Source organism: Schistocerca nitens, chromosome 4, assembly GCF_023898315.1.
Source record: "Schistocerca nitens isolate TAMUIC-IGC-003100 chromosome 4, iqSchNite1.1, whole genome shotgun sequence".
Classification (NCBI taxonomy): Eukaryota; Metazoa; Arthropoda; class Insecta; order Orthoptera; family Acrididae; genus Schistocerca; species Schistocerca nitens.
Window position 1 is genome coordinate 579,357,968 of NC_064617.1, and position 21,973 is coordinate 579,379,940.

General features: G+C 41.6%; 1 protein-coding gene across 1 annotated transcript in view; it reads left to right on the top strand.

Annotated features, from left to right (window-relative positions):
* Window positions 1-21,973, top strand: part of LOC126251853 (death-associated protein kinase dapk-1-like) — a 305,116-nt gene that overhangs the window by 119,870 nt on the left and 163,273 nt on the right. The window contains exon 10 of the mRNA XM_049952529.1: window positions 1,890-2,087. Within this exon, the coding sequence (XP_049808486.1) occupies window positions 1,890-2,087 (198 nt within the window). The remainder of the gene's footprint in view (window positions 1-1,889; window positions 2,088-21,973) is intronic.

Below are 21,973 nucleotides of genomic sequence, written 5' to 3' on the forward strand. Positions count from 1 at the left end.
CATGATGAATCGCTATAAGTGGGGAGGAAGCTGTGTCTAATACGGTGTTCACTTAAGTGACAAAGATAAACCGCCTTTCTATCCCATAACAGAAGGTGGTGATCGTAAGCCAGCTACTGTAGGTATGATGCATAACTATGATTCCTGATAGACTCCTCTACCAAGAGAACAAAGTGAGTGTACAGGGTGTTAAAAATAGTGTCGAATACTTTGAGAAGTGGCAGTACTGATTGAAACAAGAAAAATGAGTCCAGTAATTATGGGTCCAGAAATGCATAATTTCTACAATAAACACATGTTTACAGGAGGTATTAAATGTGGCATCCATTCATGACAGTGCATCCCTCTGCCTTCCGGCATAAGGAATGACACACCCATTGGAGTATTTGGAGTATACTTGGTTGTTATTGTACCTGCTGGCATGCACTGAAGATGCAACCCTGTAAGTGTCCACACATCTTTGATTGGCATTGCATAGACCAATTCCTTCAAGTGTCCCCAAAACCAAATGTCTAGGGAATTGAGGTGTGGGCTATGAGCAGGCCAAGATGTGTGGTCTCCTCGACTACTCCAGCGGTCCTGAAATGTCTGCATCAGATGTTCACGCACATTGTGACGAAAGTGTGGTGGTGCACCATCATGCTTGAACTACATTTGTATTTGCTGCTGCAATGGCAAAGCCTGAGCAAGATAGACAATACAGTAATGAGAAAGTCCAGATACGTGCCCCGGTTAACCTTCGCGATAGCATGTATGGCCATATTACTCTATCTCCAAGTACACTTGCCCATATGTTGATGCCCTCTTTTTTGAAATGCTTCGGGGTTTACATCTGCTCAAACAAGCTGGCTGTGGAAATTCGTAACACCTTCTCTTGTGATTCCCACCTCATCAGTAAATAAAATCTTGGATGTGAACAGTGGATCTGCTCCATACATCTGCCATCTACCATGATGATCCTGTGGCCTTGGGGCCGGAAGACATTGCAGATTATATGAGTACAGCAGTTGTTCATGAAGAACCCTCTGCCCTGATAATTGAGTGAGACATGCCTTCTGCTGCTGATGCTGCTGCTGCTGCTGCTAATTGTCACACACTAGTTGCACACTTTGTTCCACTGTACATAGCACATGCTCCTCTATGTTGGGTGTGTGGCTTGTTTGGAGCCTTCCATTCTCAGTCTTCTGAGGTGCAAGGGTACCTGTGTCCCTCAGATACTGGAAAAGTTTCCTGAACAGTTTATCAGAGGGCACTCTGCACTGTGGATATTTTGCATAGGCTACATACATACATTTGCTAAACCATAGCAGAATATCATGTCCACCATTTCACGTTTTGAGTAGTAAGCTTCCATTGCTAATAAGTGGTGAAAGAGAGAAAATGTAAGTGTACTATACCATTTGTGTATATAAATAGCGCAATGACAGTAAACACATAAGATAATTTGAGAATCTGGATTTGGAAGAAGGTAAAACATCATGATACATATCCAGGATTGACAGTTCTGTACAACAATGCAGACTGATATGACGAAAACTAATGTAGCCTACAACACCACTCAAACCACACAACTGACTGCAGCCCACCTAATGGTAGGTAGAGTACTGCAAGTAAGACATCATAACATCCTGCTGACAAATTTGACAGTGTGCCAGTCCAATGATTGTGTTAACACCCGCAACCCAGCATCATGCAACCCTTCCTATAAACACATGATTATCTCAGAAAGTATCCGTTTCTGTATCCATGTTTATTGGACTTATTTTTTGTGTTTCGATAAGTACTACCACAACTCAAAGCATTCAACATAAACATTCTGTACATAGCATGCAATAATGTGTGACACCTACACAAAAAAGTGCCTCAGTCTTACATCTTTTGTGTTACAGGAGAGAGTCAGTCCTGCACATGTGGCAGCAGGCTGTGGACAAGTAAGTGTACTGGAGTTACTAAACACATCTGGAGCGAATCTACAGGCCAAAGATGACTCTGGTGACACACCACTGATTTGGGCAGCTCGTCATGGACAAGAAGATGCTCTCAGCTTTCTTGTCAATGCTGGAGTCAATGTCTCAACACAAAACTTAGTGAGTTAATGTTGGAATATTACTGTGCATATTAAGCAAGCATGTTACTTGGTACCTGGAGACATTATATCAACGAACGTAGTCAATTTTTGAAACTATAATGTCATTGGATAGATAGAAAATCTACTCACCAAGCCACTGCTATCCAGTTACATTAACTGGAAACATTGTCAGACAAAAATGATTTATTCTGTGAATATATACTCTGTACTTAGATAACAGTTCTCAAGAGATTGGTAATGTAATAACTCATGTAAGAAGCTGAGTTGAGTTACTTTGTGTACACGTAATACGGGAGGATACAATAGAAGAGTTCTTGGCCTGGGGCAGAGATGGTATTGATATCAGTAATATTGTACAATTGTCTGAAGGAGGCATTGAGTGACAGGCAGTCACAGTGAAAAAGACTATTAGATATTATTCAACTATAGACTAAGTTCTTTGTCACACATAGAAGGCAAAACCATTACACAATTACAAGAGCAGAACTGACACACACATGGCCAATTTTATCTCCAGGTGCTAAGGCCTTGTCCCAGGCCTAGAACTTTTCTCTGTATCCCCTTATATTAACTCGGCATCATAAATGAATTGTTACATCACCAGTCTCTTGAAAACTGTGATCTGTGTGGCGAGTATCAATATATCCTTTTAATATAAGGTAACTGGATAGATAAAAAAGTCTACTCACCAAGCGGCAGCAGAACTCACACACAAAAGATTACAATTAGACAAGCTTTCAGAGCCAGAGGCTCCTTCTTCAGGCAGAAGAGTTGAAGAGGAAGGAAGAGGGGTGAAGGAAAAGGACTGCAGAGGTCTAGAAGAAGGGGTAGATTTTGGGAAAGTCACTTGAGCTGTGTGTCAGGGGAGACTTACCGGACAGGATAAGAAGGAATGACCGATTGTTTGGACATGCTCCAGATGAGATTTGAAAACCTGAGAGCTTAAAGGTGGAAGACAGGGTAATATGCAAGACAGAGATTTATGCTTAAACATTGTGCACGAGTTAATAAAAGTGAAATGCTAAGTGCATTGTAAGTAACAGATGAGGGGGGAGGGGGGGTGCGAAAAATAGACAGATAAGAAAATGCAGGATGTAGAAAACTAAAACGAAGTGAAGAAATGAGTAGCTACTGTGAAAAATGCTGAGGCAGAAAAAATTAACACAAATTAAGACCAGGTCAGTGTCGAGAACCAAAGACATGCTGTAACAGTAGTTCCCATCTGCAGAGTTCTAAGAAACTGGTGTCTGGGGGAAGAAACCAGATGGCACGTGTGGTGAAACAAGCACCGAGGTCACAATTGTCATGTTGTAGAGAATGCTCTGCAACAGGATATTGTGTGTTGCCAGTATACACCCTCTGCCTATGCCCGTTCATCCAAAGTGATAATTTGGTGGTAGTTATGCCAATGCAGAAGGTCGAACAGTGTTTACATAACAGTTGATATAAGATGTATGTTTTTACAGGTTGCTCTCCCTCTGATAATATATGTTTTGCCAGTTACAGGGCTGGTATAGGTGGTGGTAGGAGTGTGCATAGAGCAAGTGTTGAATTGGGGACGGTCACTGGGGTAGGAGCCATAGGGTAGGGAGATGGGTGCAGAAGGAGCATAGGGCCTGACAAGAATATTGTGGAGATTGGGAGGGCGACAAACAGCTGTTCTAGGTGTTTGGATTAGATTAGATTAGATTAGATTTACTTTCATTCCAATTGTTCCGTAGTGAGGAGGTCCTCCAGGATGTAGAACATGTCAGAAAAACAACAATACATGACAAGTATTTACAACTCAAACAAATAAGATAATGTACCATTCCACAGGTCCCAAGTGGAATGATCGTCATTTTTTAATGAACACTATATGAAAGGATCATTTTACAAATACTAATGCACTGAATTTAAAATAAAAAAAGTTTTTTATTAATGATATGAATAAAATAGGAAGAAACATTCCACATGGGAAAAATATATTAAAAACAAAGATTCCATGACTTACCAAACGGGAAAGTGCTGGTAGATAGACACAATAAAAAAACACACAGACAAGATTTCAAGCTTTCGCAACCAACGGTTGCTTCGTCAGGAAAGAGGGAAAGAGAGGGAAAGACAAAAGAATGTGGGTTTGAGGGAGAGGGTAAGGAGTCATTTCAATCCTGGGAGCGGAAAGACTTACCTTAGGGGGAAAAAAAGGACAGGTAAACACACACACACACACACACACACACACACACACACACATATATATATATATACAGACACAAGCAGACATATTAAAGGCAAAGAGTTTGGGCAGAGATGTCAGTCGAGGCGGAAGTGCAGAGGCAAAGATGATGTTGAATGACAGGTGAGGTATGAGTGGCGGCAACTTGAAATTAGTGGAGGTTGAGGCCTGGTGGATAACGGGAAGAGAGGATATATTGAAGGGGAAGTTCCCATCTCTGGAGTTCTGATAGGTTGGTGTTAGTGGGAAGTATCCAGATAACCCAGACGGTGTAACACTGTGCCAAGATGTGCTGGCCGTGCACCAAGGCATGTTTAGCTACAGAGTGATCCTCATTACCAACAAACACTGTCTGCCTGTGTCCATTCATGCGAATGGACAGTTTGTTGCTGGTTATTCCCACATAGAAAGCTTCACAGTGTAGGCAGGTCAGTTGGTAAATCACGTGGGTGCTTTCACAAGTGGCTCTGCCTTTGATCTTGTACACCTTCCGGGTTACAAGACTGGAGTAGGTGGTGGTGGGAGGGTGCATGGGACAGGTTTTACACCAGGGGCGGTTACAAGGGTAGGAGCCAGAGGGTAGGGAAGGTGGTTTGGGGATTTCATAGGGATGAACCAAGAGGTTACGAAGGTTAGGTGGACGGCAGAAAGACACTCTTGGTGGAGTGGGGAGGATTTCATGAAGGATGGATCTCATTTCGGGGCAGGACAGACCCAGTCTCTCTCATCTACTCAATCTCCCACTTCTAGCTCCACTCCCCCCAACACCTCAAAATTCTAGTCAACACAATCTGGAGCCACAACACCCCAATTCAGTAGTTAACTTTCCTCCAAACCTCTCTCCCAATCTGAAACATCTGTCCTATCCAAAGGCCTCACCTTCAGCCCCACTCCCAGATTCAACCAAACTGCCCTTGTCAAAGATTTACTGTCGTACACTCATAGTCTCTGCTGGAAATATCACTTTGCCACGAAGAAAAATATTCCTGATCCTTCTCCTAATGATCCAACTCCCCAAGACACTATCCAAATTGAACCATGCCTGGAACAGTTCCGTCCTCCATCACAGCAGGACCCACCTCCTCTTCCTCAAAATCACCCTCTCCAATCCTTCCAGGAATTTCTCACTTCCAGCCTTGCCTTTCAATCTTTCTTGAAAAACCTTAATCCTACTCCCAACATCACCACAGCCGAAGCCCAGGCTATCTGTGATCTGAAAGCTGACTGATCCATCATCATTCTTCCGGCTGACAAGGGTTCCACCACCATGGTACTTGATCGTCGGGAGTATGTGGCTGAGCGACTGCGTCAGCTTTCAGACAACACTACATACAAAGTTTGCCAAGGTAATCCCATTCCTGATGTCCAGGCGGAGCTTCAAGGAATCCTCAGAACCTTAGGCCCCCTACAAAACCTTTCACCTGACTCCATCAACCTCCTGACGCCACCGACACCTCGCACTCCTACCTTCTACCTACTTCCTAAAATTCACAAACCCAAACATCCCGGCCGCCCAATTGTAGCTGGTTACCAAGCCCCCACAGAACATATCTCTGCCTACGCAGATCAACACCTTCAACCCATTACATGCAGTCTCCCATCCTTCATCAAAGACACCAACCACTTTCTCGAATGCCTGGAATCCTTACCCAGTCTGTTACCCCCGGAAACCATCCTTGTAACCATTGATGCCACTTCCCTATACACAAATATCCCGCACGTCCACGGCCTCATTGCAGTGGAGCACTTCCTTTCACGCCGATCACCTGCCACCCTACCTAAAACCTCTTTCCTCATTACCTTAGCCAGCTTCATCCTGACTCACAACTTCTTCATTTTTGAAGGCCAGACATACCAACAATTAAAGGGAACAGCCATGGGTACCAGGATGGCCCCCTCGTATGCCAACCTATTTATGGGTCGCTTAGAGGAAGCCTTCTTGGTTACCCAGGCCTGCCAACCCAAAGTTTGGTACAGATTTATTGATGACATCTTCATGATATGGACTCACAGTGAAGAAGAACTCCAGAATCTCCTCTCCAACCTCAACTCCTTTGGTTCCATCAGATTCACCTGGTCCTACTCCAAATACCATGCCACTTTCCTTAACGTTGACCTCCATCTGTCCAATGGCCAGCTTCACACATCCGTCCACATCAAACCCACCAACAAGCAACAGTACTTCCATTATGACAGCTGCCACCCATTCCATATCAAACGGTCCCTTCCCTACAGCCTAGGCCTTCGTGGCAAACGAATCTGCTCCGGTCCTGAATCCCTGAACCATTACACCAACAACCTGAAAACAGCTTTCGCATCCCGCAACTACCCTCCCGACCTGGTACAGAAGCAAATAACCAGAGCCACTTCCTCATCCCCTCAAACCCAGAACCTCTCACAGAAGAACCCCAAAAGTGCTCCACTTGTGACAGGATACTTCCCGGGACTGGATCAGACTCTGAATGTGGCTCTCCAGCAAAGATACGACTTCCTCAAATCCTGCCCCGAAATGAGATCCATCCTTCATGAAATCCTCCCCACTCCACCAAGAGTGTCTTTCCGCCGTCCACCTAACCTTCGTAACCTCTTGGTTCATCCCTATGAAATCCCCAAACCACCTTCCCTACCCTCTGGCTCCTACCCTTGTAACCGCCCCCGGTGTAAAACCTGTCCTGTGCACCCTCCCACCACCACCTACTCCAGTCCTGTAACCCGGAAGGTGTACACGATCAAAGGCAGAGCCACGTGTGAAAGCACCCACGTGATTTACCAACTGACCTGCCTACACTGTGACGCTTTCTATGTGGGAATGACCAGCAACAAACTGTCCATTCGCATGAATGGACACAGGCAGACAGTGTTTGTTGGTAATGAGGATCACCCTGTAGCTAAACATGCCTTGGTGCACGGCCAGCACATCTTGGCACAGTGTTACACCGTCCGGGTTATCTGGATACTTCCCACTAACACCTACCTATCAGAACTCCGGAGATGGGAACTTGCCCTTCAATATATCCTCTCTTCCCGTTATACACCAGGCCTCAACCTCTGCTAATTTCAAGTTGCCGCCACTCATACCTCACCTGTCATTCAACAACATCTTTGCCTCTGCACTTCCTCCTCGACTGGTATCTCTGCCCAAACTCTTTGCCTTTAAATATGTCTGCTTGTGTCTGTATATGTGTGGATGGATGTGTGTGTGTGTGTGTGTGTGTGTGTGTGTGTGTGTGTGTGTGTGTGTGTGTGTGTGTGTGTGTGCGCGTGTGCGAGTGTTTACCTGTCTTTTTTTCCCCCCTAAGGTAAGTCTTTCCGCTCCCGGGATTGGAATGACTCCTTACCCTCTCCCTTAAAACCCACATCCTTTCGTCTTTCCCTCTTCTTCCCTCTTTCCTGACGAAGCAACCGTTGGTTGCGAAAGCTCGAAATGTTGTCTGTCTGTTTTTTGATTGTGTCTATCTACTAAAAGTTTTTTATTTATTTATAAGGTAATAAACATGTAACACAACTACTATAATACTTATTTACAATGAACACTTTACTGCACTGAAATTGTGCAGAAGTTATATAATAAATCAGTTGGTTCTACTGAGAAATTCATCAGTGGAGTAGAAGGAGTTGGCCACCAATAAATCCTTTAGGCTTCTCTTAAACTGAATTTCATTGGTTGTTAAGCTTTTTATGGCTGCTGGCAAGTTATTGAAAATGTGTGTTCCTGAATAATGCACACCTTTTTGTACAAGACTAAGTGACTTTAAATCCTTGTGAAGATTATTCTTATTTCTAGTATTGATTCCATGAATTGAGCTGTTGGTTTGAAAAAGTGATATATTTTTAATGATAAATTTCATTAAAGAATAAATATATTGGGAAGCAGTAGTTAGTATCCCTAGTTCCCTAAACAGGCTTCTGCAGGATGTTCTTGAGTTCACACCACATATAACTCTTACTGCGCGTTTTTGTGCCCGGAAAACTTTAGCTTGGCTTGATGAATTACCCCAAAAAATAATCCCATATGACATTATGGAATGAAAGTAAGCACCAGCTTTTTCATTTTTATATCCCCTAAGTCTGACACAATTCGCATTGCAAACAGAGATTTGTTAAGACGCTTCAGCAGTTCCATGGTGTGCTTTTTCCCAGTTGAATTCATTATCAAGCTGTAACCCCAAGAATTTAACACTGTCCACTTCTTCTATCTGCTTGTCATCATATGTTAGGCATATACTCGTGGGACACCCCTTACAAGTTCTGAACTGCATGTAGTGTGTTGTTTCAAAGTTTAGTGACAAAGAATTGGCTAGAAATCAGTGATTAATGCCCACAAATATTTTATTAGCTGATCTTTCTAAGATTTCTCTTGATTTGCTATTTATTGCAGTGTTTGTATATCGGCAAACAAAACAAACTTGGCATCTGGTAATGTTACTGATGAAAGGTCATTGATATACACAAGAAAAAGTAAGGGCCCTAAAATGGAATCTTATGGGACCCCACGTGTAACTAGTTTCCAGTTGGATGATGCCTGATAGCTTGATACATGTCTCTTTCCTAATAACACGGTTTGTTTCCTGCCAGAGATATAAGATTTGAACCATTTTGCAGCATTTCCTTTTACACTATAATATTATAATTTGCTTAAAAGGATATTGTGATTTACACAGTCAAATGCCTTTGACAGATCACAAAAAAATACCAGTTGCCTGCAATTTTTTATCTACTGAATTAAGCACATTTTCACTGTAAGTGTAGGTAGGCTTCTCAATATCAGACCCATTTAGAAAACAGAACTGTGGCTTTGACAGTATGTTATTTGAGATGAGATGGTTATAAAGCCAATTGTACATTAATTTTTCTAAAATTTTTGAGAATGCCGGCAAAAGTGAAATTGGACGGAAATTCAATACTATTTCTTTATCTCCCTTCTTAAACAGTGGCTTAACTTCAGCATATTTTAACCATCCAGGAAATATTCCACTGTTAAATGACTGGTTACACAGAAAGCTTAATATGTTACTTAACTCAGAAACACATTCTTTAATTAGCTTTGTTGATATTTCATCATACCCACTATATGTTTTTGATTTTAAAGATTTTATGATGGACATTATTTCTGCTGGGGTAGTGAGGGTCAAAATCATATTATGGAAGTTACTTGAAATGTCTGGTCTGAGGTATTCCATAGCAGCATCTACACAACCTGACAACCCCATCTTTTCAGTAACAGTTATAAAATGTTTGTTAAAAAGTTCTGCAACACTATACACGTCTGTCACCAATGTATCATTTACTCTTAATGCTATTTGTCCCTCTTCATGTCTGGTTCTACCAGTCTCCTCCTTCACTATATTCCATATTGTCTTTATTTTGTTATCTGATATGACTATCTTGTAATATATTTGCTTTGATGTCCGTTTTACAGTCTTTAATATTTTGCAGTATTTCTTGTAATGTGCTATAGCACCAACATCGGAATTGTTTCGGATTGACAGATACAGTTTTCTCTTTGTTTTACAAGATAACCCTATTCCTTGAGTAATCCATGGCTTCTTTGTAGACTTTTCCCTAACCTTGGTAAGTTTTTGGGGAAAACAGCACTTTATTAGCAAAAGTGTTATATTTTTCATTCATGCCATGAGCACTGTAAACATTAGTGCCGTGAATGTCTCTGAGGAGTGTCCTAAAATAATCAATTTTTCGCTTATTGATTACCCTCTTGAGCTCAGATTTAACAGATTTTATATCCTATTCAGTATTAACATTTAACAGAAGGAACTGCATGTCATGATCTGAGAGGCCATTGACTATTGGTTTTGTAATGTAATTTTGTTCATTGGACTTTTCTATAAAGATATTATCAATGGCTGTTTGTGGGCAATTGGCTACCCTAGTGGGGAACTTTACAGTGGGAATTAAGTTGAATGATAGTGTTACTAACTCCAATAATTTCTTATTGGGAGAGTCTTTAAGGAAATCTACATTGAAATCACCAGCAACCACTATTTCTTTGTTTTTGGCAGTTAAATGGTCTAGTACAGCTTCAAGGTGGTTTATGAACAGATTAAAGTTACCTGCAGGTGGTCGATATACACTTAATATTATGAAGGATTTTTTGTGAAATTCTACTTCTGTTGCACATGCTTCCATATGCTGCTCTAGGCAAAATTTATGAATGTCTTATGTTCTTAAATTTATGACAGTTCCTGATGAATGTGGCAACTCCTCCTTTCTCCATTTCTGATCTACAAAAGTGAGATGCTAACCTAAACCCTGTAACACTTAAAAGTTCTATACCATAGGTCACATGATGTTCAGAGGCAGATTATGTCAGCTGGGTTTGAAGACTCTAATTCATCTGTGGTGTCACCGCCAGACACCACACTTGCCAGGAGGTAGCCTTTAAATCGGCTGCGGTCCGTTAGTATACGTCGGACCCGTGTGTCGCCACTATCAGTGATTGCAGACCGAGCGCCGCCACACGGCAGGTCTAGAGACACTTCCTAGCACTCGCCCCAGTTGTACAGCCGACTTTGCTAGCGATGGTTCACTGACAAAATACGCTCTCATTTGCCGAGACGATAGTTAGCATAGCCTTCAGCTATGTCATTTGCTATGACCTAGCAAGGCGCCATTATCAGTTGCTATTGATATTGTAAATAATGTACAGACAAGAGCTACGTTCAACATTAATGGATTTAAGTTAAGTATTCCCCCATCTGCATCCGTTTTTCTAAGTTCTAGTTTCCTTGTCCTGTTCCAGACCTCACGCCAGCCTGCGTGAGCTTGAACGCGTGCCTTTTGGCTTCCTCTATTTGTACAGGTTGGCTCTCCTGCCAGCCCACAACATCATCTCTGCAGATAATTAATTCATTAATTTTATTTCTCAGACCTCGAATATTTTGATGCAATAAAGATAGCTGACATTTCACATTGACTGAGTTAAAATTGGTTAGAGTTAAAATATCTGCTGACTGTTGAAAATTCTTAATCAATGGCTGTTTATGCTGATGTAATAAGCTAGAATTGTGTTTTTTGGTTTCTTTCTCAAACTGAAGGTTTGTCTCAGTCCTAACCTCTCTTAAAATTTGGTTTCTTTCTGACCTCGCTACCCTAAAAAAGGGTATTTTCTGAACCCTATAACCACTGGTATTTTATCACTCATGACAGTGCCTCCCCCCTTTAACTTTCCTGCTATTTTCCCAGCCAGTTTTCCCTTCCCCTTCCTGTTGAGGTGAAGGCCATGCCTAGTATAATCCCACCTATTGAGAGAATCAACAGGAACCACACCAATGTGTGATCCTACACCCAACATAAGCAACAATTCCAACTCCAAATTAACTCTCTTGACAGAAGAGTTCAAATGAGGTCGGTCATGGCGCCCAAGAACAGATACAAACTCAACACTCGTATGCTTCAATGCTGTTGCAATCTTTACCAGGTCACATGCTATACTGTATCCAGGATATCTGTCAATACTATTACCTGCTCCACCCACTATAACCACGGTGTCTTCCTCAGTGAAATCTTTGCAAAGTGTTCCTAAATCCTCTGTCACCTGCTCCAGACCAGCACTAGGTTTAAAAAAATTGATAACCTGGTATTCTGATCCTAGTCATCCTGCAAAAGTTGGCCAACACCTCTGCCATGGGAACTACCTAACAACAACATTTTCTTTTTCTTTACTGATTTCCCTAAATTCTTACTTTTCAATTTGCTGCTGAAAGTTTGTTGTGCCCTGTCTACACCTGCAAGTGCTTGAGGCTCACCAGCTTCTAACTGAAGCAACAGGTCAAATTCATTTTCCACATTCTCCACGAAACTGTGAGACAAAGTTCTAGGCCTGTTCCTCCTGTTGCCTGTTGCTACTTCCCACCTCTCTTCATGCTTCTCTCTCCGTAACCTGTCAAGATCTCCCTTGGCCTTGTCTAACTCAGCCTGAAGGGCAGCAATTTTCCCCTCCTGTTCTAGTAATTTCCTATCTCTACTACAAATCCTACAAAACCACTGATGAGTCTCATTTACTTCCCCTATTCCCACACCACTATAGTCACCCACATGGAAAGAACTACAGCACCCATCACAACAAAGCCCCGACCTAACAATTCTACAGCAAGTCACACTTTTAATTCATGATAAACGTGATAGTTTATTAAGAATAAGTCAGTTAAATTACAGATAAACAAAAAAATGTGGTTCCACAAATTTGGCCTATACGCAACTGTGTGTAAACAAAAACAACAGTGCAAAGTTTCTGAAACAACAACTTAAACTTTACGCTACTTTCCGGAAATGCTAGTTAAATAATGAAGAGGTACGCTACAGTTAAATTGCTGGAGAGAGCAAAGAACAACTAAATGAAATTCTATAGATTTTCTGTGGCAAAACGTAAACAGAAAATACGACTGTACAATCTTTTCGTGTTTTCTGCTATATTATGTAAAGAAAAATGAAACCTTTAATGCTACACTTAAAAGGCACACTAATACACCTATTTACCACGTAATCAGTAGTAAATTATATGTTTTATAATCTAAAATGACTTATCTGTACCAGAACACCAAAACTCATGCAGTCGCCTGGCTGCAGGGCTGCCAACAGTGAATGTGGGGGGCAAAATCTCAGACAGAATTGATCTCATTCAGGGCATGATTTTAGGAAGTCATGGACTTGTCAAAGTAGCTGATTAATACATTTCAGACCAGGAATATATTGAGTGAGCAGAGGTGTGCTCCAAAGTTGTTTTTTGGAGGGATCAGTAGCATCTGGATTGGATGTGATGCCATGGGAAATACGCTTTTGAACGAGGCTGGTGGGGTACTTACATCCAGTGAAGGTTGAAGTGAAATGGTGATGTATTGCTTTAATGAGTGTGCATCCAAACAAATATGTTTGCCTTGAATTACAAGGCTGTATGGGAGAGAATGGTTGACATGGAAAGGATGGCAGCTGTCAAAATGTAAGTACTGTTATTTGTCAGTATGTTTTATGTGGATAGAAGCTGGAGGAGGATGAGATCAACATCATGGAAAGTGGCATGGGGTTTGGAATATGACTGTGTGAAGGTACTCAGAGATTCCAGGAATTTTAACAGGTCAGCCTCACCATGAGCCATATGGTAAAGATGTCATCAATGTATCTAAACCAAACCAGGGGATGAAGACTTATGGATCCCAGGAAAGCCCCCTCCAAGTGAACCATGGAAAGGTTGGCATAGGAAGGAGCCACCCTGATTCCCATGGCTATCCCCCTTTCTGCCCCTCAAAGGTGATGTAGTTGTTGGCAAGTATAAAGTTGATTAAGGTGATTAGGAAGTATGTCATAGATTTGGAATCAAGTGGGCACTGACTAAGGAAATGTTCAGTAGCGGACAAACCATGTGTGTGGGGGTTGTTGGCATAGAGGGGTGGCATCAATGGCGACGAGCAAGGTGTGTGGTTGGAATGGGAGAAGGATGGACACAGGTTACAGACAATCTAGTAAGTGGTTGGTATCTTTGATACCAACCATTGTATTTGAAGCGATTGACTATAGGATGATTGGGTTTTTGTATCTTAGGGAGAAGGTAAAGGGGGGGGGGGGCATGGTTTGGGTGGGATGAGAAGTTCTATGAATTGAGTGGTTAGTTCTTTTGAGGGGCCTGAGGTTTTAAGGAACAACTGCAGGTCAGTATGAATCACAGGGATGGGATCTTGATGGCAGACACTGTATGTAGTGGTGTTAGACAGCTGGTGTAGACCTTCACTACCATACTCATTTCAGTCAAGTACCACAGTGGTAGGTCCTTTGTCTGCTCGGAGGATAATGATGGGATTATCTGCTGACAGCTTTTAGGGAATGTAGGGCCTGAAGTTCTGCAGAGGACAGGTTAGGGTAATGTTGTAGGGACATGAGGAAGGGTTATGAAGCAGTGCTGGATGTGTGTTGTCAAATCTCGCTGATGCAGTCCCCAACAATCAGTCTTTCCTTCTTATCCCGTACAATAAGTCTCCCTGACCCGAGGTTGTGGGTGACTTCCCGATATCTACCCCTTTTCCTAGACCTCACCACTACTTTTCCTTCACCCTTCTTCCTTCCCCTTCAATCCTTCTGCCTGAAGAAGGAGCCACTGGTTCCAAAAGCTTACCAATCACAACAGTCTTTTATGTGTGTGTTCTGCTGCCACTTGGTGAGTAGATTTTTTTATCTATAATTAAATAATCCACCCCCCCCCCCCATCCCCATGAACCATGGACTCTGCCATTGGTGGGGAGGCTCGGAGGCTTGCATGCCTCAGTGATACAGATAGCCGTTGGTGCAACCATAATGGAGGGGTACCTGTTGAGAAGCCAGACAAATGTGCGGTTCCTGAAGAGGGGCAGCAGCATTTTCAATAGTTGCAGGGACAATAGTCTGGATGATTGACTGATCTGGACTTGTAACGTTAACCAAAACGCCCTTGTTGTGCTGGTACTGCAAAACGCTGAAAGCAAGGGGAAAGTACAGCCATCATTTTTCCCGAGGGCATGCAGCTTTACTGTATTGTTAAATGATGATGGTGTCCTCTTGGGTAAAATATTGCAGAGGTAAACTAGTCCCCCATTCAGGTCTCTGGGCGGGGACTACTCAGGAGGACACCGTTATCAGGAGAAACAAAACTGGCGTTCTATGGATCGGAGCATGGAATGTCAGATCCCTTAATTGGGCAAATAGGTTAGAAAATTTTAAAAAGGAATTAGTGAAGTTCGTTGGCAGGGGGAAGAAGACTTCTGGTCAGGTGAATACAGGGATATAAATTTAATCTCAGATAGGGGTAATGCAGGAGTGGGTTTAATAATGAAGAAAAAAATAGGAGCATGGGTAAGCTACTGTGAACAGCATAGTGAACGCATTATTGTAGCCAAGATAAACACAAAGCCCACGCTTACTACAGTAGTACAAGTTTATATGCCAACTAACTCTGCAGATGACAAAGAGATGGAATAAATGTGTGATGAGATTAAAGAAATCATTCAGATTGTGAAGGGAGACGAAAATTTAATAGTAATTGGGGACTCGAATTCGATTGTAGGAAAAGGAAGAGAAGGAAAAGTAGCAGGTGAATATGGAATGGGGGTAAGGAATGAAAGAGGAAGCTGCATGGTAGAATTTTGCATCATGCACAACGTAATCATAGTTAACACTTGGTTTAAGAATCATGAAAGAAGGTTGTATATGTGGAAGAGGCCTGCAGACACAGGAAGGTTTCAGATAGATTGTATAATGGTAAGACGGAGATTTAGGAACCAGGTTTTAAATTGTAAGAAATTTCCAGGGGCAGATGTGGACTCTGACCAAAATTTATTGGTTAGGAACTGTAGACTAAAACTCAAGAAACTGCAAAAAGGTGGGAATTACAAGAAATGGGACCTGGATAAACTGAAAGAACCTGAAGTTGTAGACAGTTTCAGAGAGATCATTAGGGGAACAACTGACGAATGGGGGAAAGAAATTCGGTAGGAGAAGAATGGGTAGCTTTGAGAGATGAAATAGTGAAGGCAATACAGGATCAAGTAGGTAAAAAGATGAGGGCTAATAGAAACCCTTGGGTAACAGGAGAGATATTGAATTTAATTGATGAAAGGAGAAAATATAAAAATGCAGTAAATGAAGCAGGCAAAAAGGAATACAAACGTCTCAAAAATGAGATTGTCAGGAAGTGCAAAATGGCTAAGCAGGGATGGCTAGAGGACAAATGTAAGGATGTAGAGGCATAAGTCGCTGGGGGTAAGATAGATACTGTCTACAGGAAAATTAAAGAAACCTTTGGAGAAACAAGAACCACTTGTATGAATCTCAAGAGTTCAAATGGAAATCCAGTTCAAAGCAAAGAAGGGAAAGCAGAAAGGTGGAAGGAGTGTATAGAGGGTATATACAAGGGCGATGTACTTGAGGACAATATTATGGAAATGTAAGAGGACAAAAGGTGAAGATGAAATGGGAAATATGATACTGTTTGAAGAGTTTTAGCTTCGGGAGAGCCAGCCCTGACAAAACTCTACCACCTGGTGAGCAAGATGTATGAGACGGGCGAAATACCCTCAGACTTCAAGAAGAATATAATAATTTCAATCCCAAAGAAAGGTGTTGACATGTGTGAAAATTACTGAACTATCAGTTTAATAAGTCACAGCTGCAAAACACTAAAACGAATTCTTTACAGACAAGCGGAAAAACTGGTAGAAGCCAGCCTCAGGAAAGATCATTTTGGATTCTGTAGAAATGTTGGAACACGTGAGGCAATACCGGCCCTACGACTTATCTTGGAAGATAGATTAAGGAAAGGCAAATTTACGTTTGTAGCATTTGTAGACTTAGAGAAAGCTTTTGACAGTGTTGACTGAAATAATCTATTTCAAATTCTGTAGATGGCAGGGGTCAAATACAGGGAACGAAAGGCTATTTACAATCTGTACACGTATTAGATGGCAGTTACAAAAGTTGAGGGCCATAAAAGGGAAGAAGTGGTTGGGAAGGCAGTGAGACAGGGTTGTCGCCTCTCCCCGATGTTATTCAATCTGTATATTGAGCAAGCAGTAAAGGAAACAAAAGGAAAATTAGGAGTAGGACTTAATATCCATGTAGAAGAAATAAAAACTTTGAGTTTTGCCGATGACATTGTAATTCTGTTAGAGACAGTAAAGGACCTGGAAGAGCAGTTCAACAGAATGGACAGTGTCTTGAAAGGAGGGTATAAGATGAACAACAACAAAAGCAAAACAAGGATAATGGAGTGTATTCGAATTAAATCAGGTGATGGTGGGGGAATTAGATTATGAAATGAGACACTTAAAGTAGTAGATGAGTTTTGCTATTTGGGCAGCAAAATAACTGGGGATGGTTGAAGTAGAGAGGATATAAAATGTAGACTGGTGATGGCAAGGAAAGCATTTCTGAAGAAGAGAAATTTGTTAACATCGATTATAGATCTAAGTGTCAGGAAGTCTTTTCTAAAAGTATTTCTATGGATTGTAGCCATATATGGATGTGAAACATGGAGGATAAACAGTTTATAGAAAAAGAGAATAGAAGGTTTTGAAATGTCCTGCTACAGAAGAATGCTGAAGATTAGGTGGATAGATCATGTAGCTAATGATGAGGTACTGAATAGAATTGGGGAGAAAAATTTGTGGCACAACCTGACAAGAAGGGATCGGTTGCTAGGACACATTCTGAGGCATCAAGGGATCACCAATTTAGTATTAGAGGGAAGCATGGAGGGTAAAAATTGTAGACGGAGGCCAAGAGGTACATACACTAAGCAGATTCAGAAGGATGTAGGTTGCAGTAGTTACTCAGAGATGAAGAGGCTTGCACAGGATAGAGCAACGTGGAGAGCTGCACCAAACCAGTCTTTTGACTGAAGACCATACAACAGCAACAACAACATCAACAACATGAGGTGCGATCAAGAACTACTAGGAAATTTTTTTTTGTAAAGAATCTTTATTTATTAGTCAGCATCAACTTTTTTCCATTCAAAGCAATTCCCCCCCCCCTCTCCCCCCCAGATATAAAACTCTTTTGCCAGCCCTTTTTTTGGTCTGGGAAGCACTTCTTTAACTCCTTTTTCGTTATGGTGTTCATATTCTTCAGAGATTCTGTTTTTATGTCACCAATGGTGGCAAAATGGTGTCCTTCCGTGATTCTCTTGAAGCCTCAAGAATAGAAAGAAGTCACAGCGGGCCACGTCCAATGAATACACTGGCCGAGGCTAAATAACAGTTTTCTTTTTTGCCAAAAAATCGCAAACAACCATTGAGAAGTGAACGGGAGCATTATCGTGATGCAATTTTCGTGAGTGATTTTGCCACAATTGTAGTAGTTTTGTTTGGATTGCTTCATGCAAATGGTGCATAACTTACAAGTAGTATTCCTTATTGACCATACAACCATAAGACAGGAATTCATGATGCATTGTCCCATCGCTATTGAAGAAAACAGTGAGAAGGACCTTCACATGTAATCAAACTTGTCGAATTTTTTTTTGTCTTGGCTCTTCATGCATTTTCCATTGGGATTATTGGGACTTGGTTTCAATAACATACTAATTTACCCATGTATCATCTCCTGTTGTAACTTTCTTTAGAATTTGTGTATAGTTGTCAGCTCATTCAGCAATTCCTGAGCAACATGTATATGATGTCGTTTTTGGTTGAAATTCAACAATTTTGGAACGGACTTTGCTGCTACATGTTTTAATCCCAAAACATCTGAAAAAATTGCTTGGCATGAGCCAAAGGATAAGCAACCTCTCTGATGGTTATTCTTTACTTCTTCCACATTGTTGTCAGTAATTGACGTGCTAGGGCACCCAGGCTGGTCGTCATTTTCAACATCTTCTCAACCATCTTTTAAATGTTTGTGTTACTTGTAAACTCTTGTCTTACTCATAGTAGATTAACCAAAAGCCACAGTCATCATTTTGAATGCAGTGCTGCACGTTATTCCATTGTTTATGCAAAATTTAATGCCAATTCTTCGCCCCACATTCTTTGAAAGTAAAAATTTTTCTGAACGTCAAAAACACTTGTATCCTTGTGTACTGTCAGCAATAAACTAAATAAAGTTAAAAATCTTCTCGGTTGTTAAGCTGCATCGTATTTCATGAAATAGTTTCGATCCTTCTTCTGCGACCTTCTTCAGGGTCTTGTGGTGTCCGCAGTAGATAGGGCCCAATCTACAGTGGACACCACAGGATGATCCACTGTAGATTGGGCCCATTCTACAGCGGCCACCACAAGATCCTGAAGAAAATTCCAGCAGAGACATTGAAATGTCGATTGTGTGAAGAAATGTGACGAGGCCAAACAATTCAGAAGATTTTAACTTCAGTGACAATTGACATGGAAGAAGCATGCAGACTCACATAAATAAACTAAATATTCAAAAAAGCTGAAAATGCAAACATAAATGAAGAACATGTGTACTAATAAGATAAAAAAATTGGAAAATCGGGTGTATAAAGCCCATTGAATTAAAAAATTCCCATTACTTTTTGGTCACACCTCACGTTGTTTAGATAGATTTTTAAAGCAATTGCTTTTTGTGTTTTTGTTGTGTATATTTGAGTTACTGTGTTGATTAAGGTTTCCAAGTAGTCGTCTTCTCCAAGTTCAACGTTATAGAATGAGCAACTGATTTCAACAGGCCTGTACTGTTATTGAAGATCATGTGTGTTAAATATTTCATTAAACTGCCATCACAGTTGTAAACATGATGAAAGTGCACATCACATTACTAGATAGTAACCACATGAAGGGATATTTAGTAGCTCACATAATAAGCTTATGAATAGAGGGAGTGCAATACATTTTACACGAACAATTAACTTTGAGTTACCATTTCGTAATACAGTATGTGTTCCACATCTTACCAGATGTGGTGAAATGTGCTTCTTTATTGTTAACAGTTCAGAAGTACACTGCAAAACTTCAGCCACAGATATAAACACTGGAAAAATGTGCAGTTGAGTTGTCGACCCTTCACTCACATCTTCAGGCTGCATTGGCTTCCACCACACAGCTTGAAGCTGCTGCCTAGGGGCATCACTGTGGGGAGTCAGACGCGGGGATGCAAGGGACGTCAAGCACGTCCTATGTGTCCCCTGGTCAGTCCACTACTGTGGTCGCCCTGGGTACTGGCTGCCCTGAGGTTGACCCCTCACCCATGGTCGAGTGGGAGATCATTCCAAAGTCTAGCAGGCAGCGAAAAGCTTTCTGAGGGGCCGATCGTAGGGCCTCCCCAGTTCATTTGATGAACAGGTTTTGGGCATTGTCTATGGCTGACAATGTCTCTGAGCTGGATCCAGTCGTTCACCCTGTTCCAGAGGAAGCTTCTCAGCCCGCAAGATCTGGGCATTCACAGAGGGTGGGTTTTCTGGTAGTTGGGAGCTCCAATGGTAGGCATGTAATGGAGTCCCTTAGGAACATGGCTGCCAAGGAGGGGAAGGAAGCCAGTGTACACTCCGTGTGCATACCAGGGGGAGTCATTCCGGATGTGGAAAGCCTGCTTCCAGATGCCTGAAGAGTATAGGGTGCAGCCAACTGCAGGTGGTGGCTCATGTCGGTACCAATGACATACATCACTTTGGATCCGAGGATATTCTCTCTGGTTTCGGGTGGCTAGTGGAAATGGTAAAGACTGTCAGTCTTGCTTGCGAGATTAAGGTTGAGCTCACCATCTGCAGCATCATCGATAGAAGCAACTGTGGTCCTTTGGTGCAGAGCCGAGTGGAGGGTCTGAATCGGAGGCTCAGGCGGTTCCATGACCATGTAGGCTGCAGATTCCTTTACTGGTGCCATTGGGTGGTGGGTTTCTAGGTTCCACTTAATAGGTCAGGAGTCCACTACACACAGGAAGCAGTTACATGGGTAGCAGGGCTGTATCGAAGAGACTGGGCGATTTTTTTATGTTAGAGGGCCTCACACAGAAAGGGCGTCTGCCTGAGAGAGGGCAGGTAAAACACAGTAAGTTACTTGTAGAAACGATCGGTATTGTTGTTGTAAATTGTCGTAGCTGTGTTGGGAAAGAACCAGAACTCCAAACTCTAATAGAAAATACTGAAGCTTAAATAGAGGTACAGAAAGCTGACTAAAGTCAGAAATAAGTTCAGCAGAAATTTTTTCAAATGATCTAACACTGTTCAGAAAGGATAGATTCAGTACACTTGGTGGTGGACTATTTATTGCTGTCAGAAGTAGTTTGCCTGGTAGTGAAATTGAAGTAGATAGTTCCTCTGAAATAGTGTTGGTAGAAGTTATACTTGACAATTGGACTAAACTATTAATTGGATCGTTTTACTGACCCCCTCCCCCCCGACTCAGAAGATATAGTTGCAGAACAGTTCAAAGACAACTAGAGTCTCATTTCAAATAGATATCCCACTCATACAATTATAGTTGGTGGTGACTTTAATCTACCCTCAATATGCTGGAAAAATTATATGTTTAAAGCAGGCAACAGGCATAAAACGTCATCCAAAATTTTACTGAATGCTTTCTCAGAAAATTATTTTGAACAATTAGTTCATGAGCCCACTTAAAACGTAAATGGTTGCAAAAGCATTCTTGACCTCTTAGCAACAAATAATCTTGGACAAATAGAGAGTATCGTGATGAATACAGGGATTAGTGACCACAAGGCAGTAGCTGCTAGGCTGAATACTGTAACTTCTACTAGCGTCAAAAAGAAATGCAAAGTATATCTATTTTAAAAAAAACTGATAAAAATGCTCTTAACACCATTTTAAAAGACAGTCTGCACTCCTTCCGATCTGAACATGTAAGTGTAGAAAAGTTGTGGAATGATTACATAGAGATAGTATCAACAGCAATTGAGAGATATATACCTCATAAATTAATAAGTGGTGGTACTGACCCCCCATGGTACACAAAATGGATCAGATCTCTGTTGCAGAAGCAGCAAAAACAGCATGCCAAATTTAAAAGAAGCAAAATCCCCAAGACTGGCAAACTTTTGCAGAAGTTTGAAATATGGCATGTACTTCAATGTGAGATGCTTTCAGTAATTTCCACAATGAAACTCTGTCTCAAAATCTGGCAGAAAACCCAAAGAGATTCTGGTCATACATAAAGCACACCAATGGCAAGAAGCAATCAATACCTTCACTGCGCGATAACAATGGTGAAGTC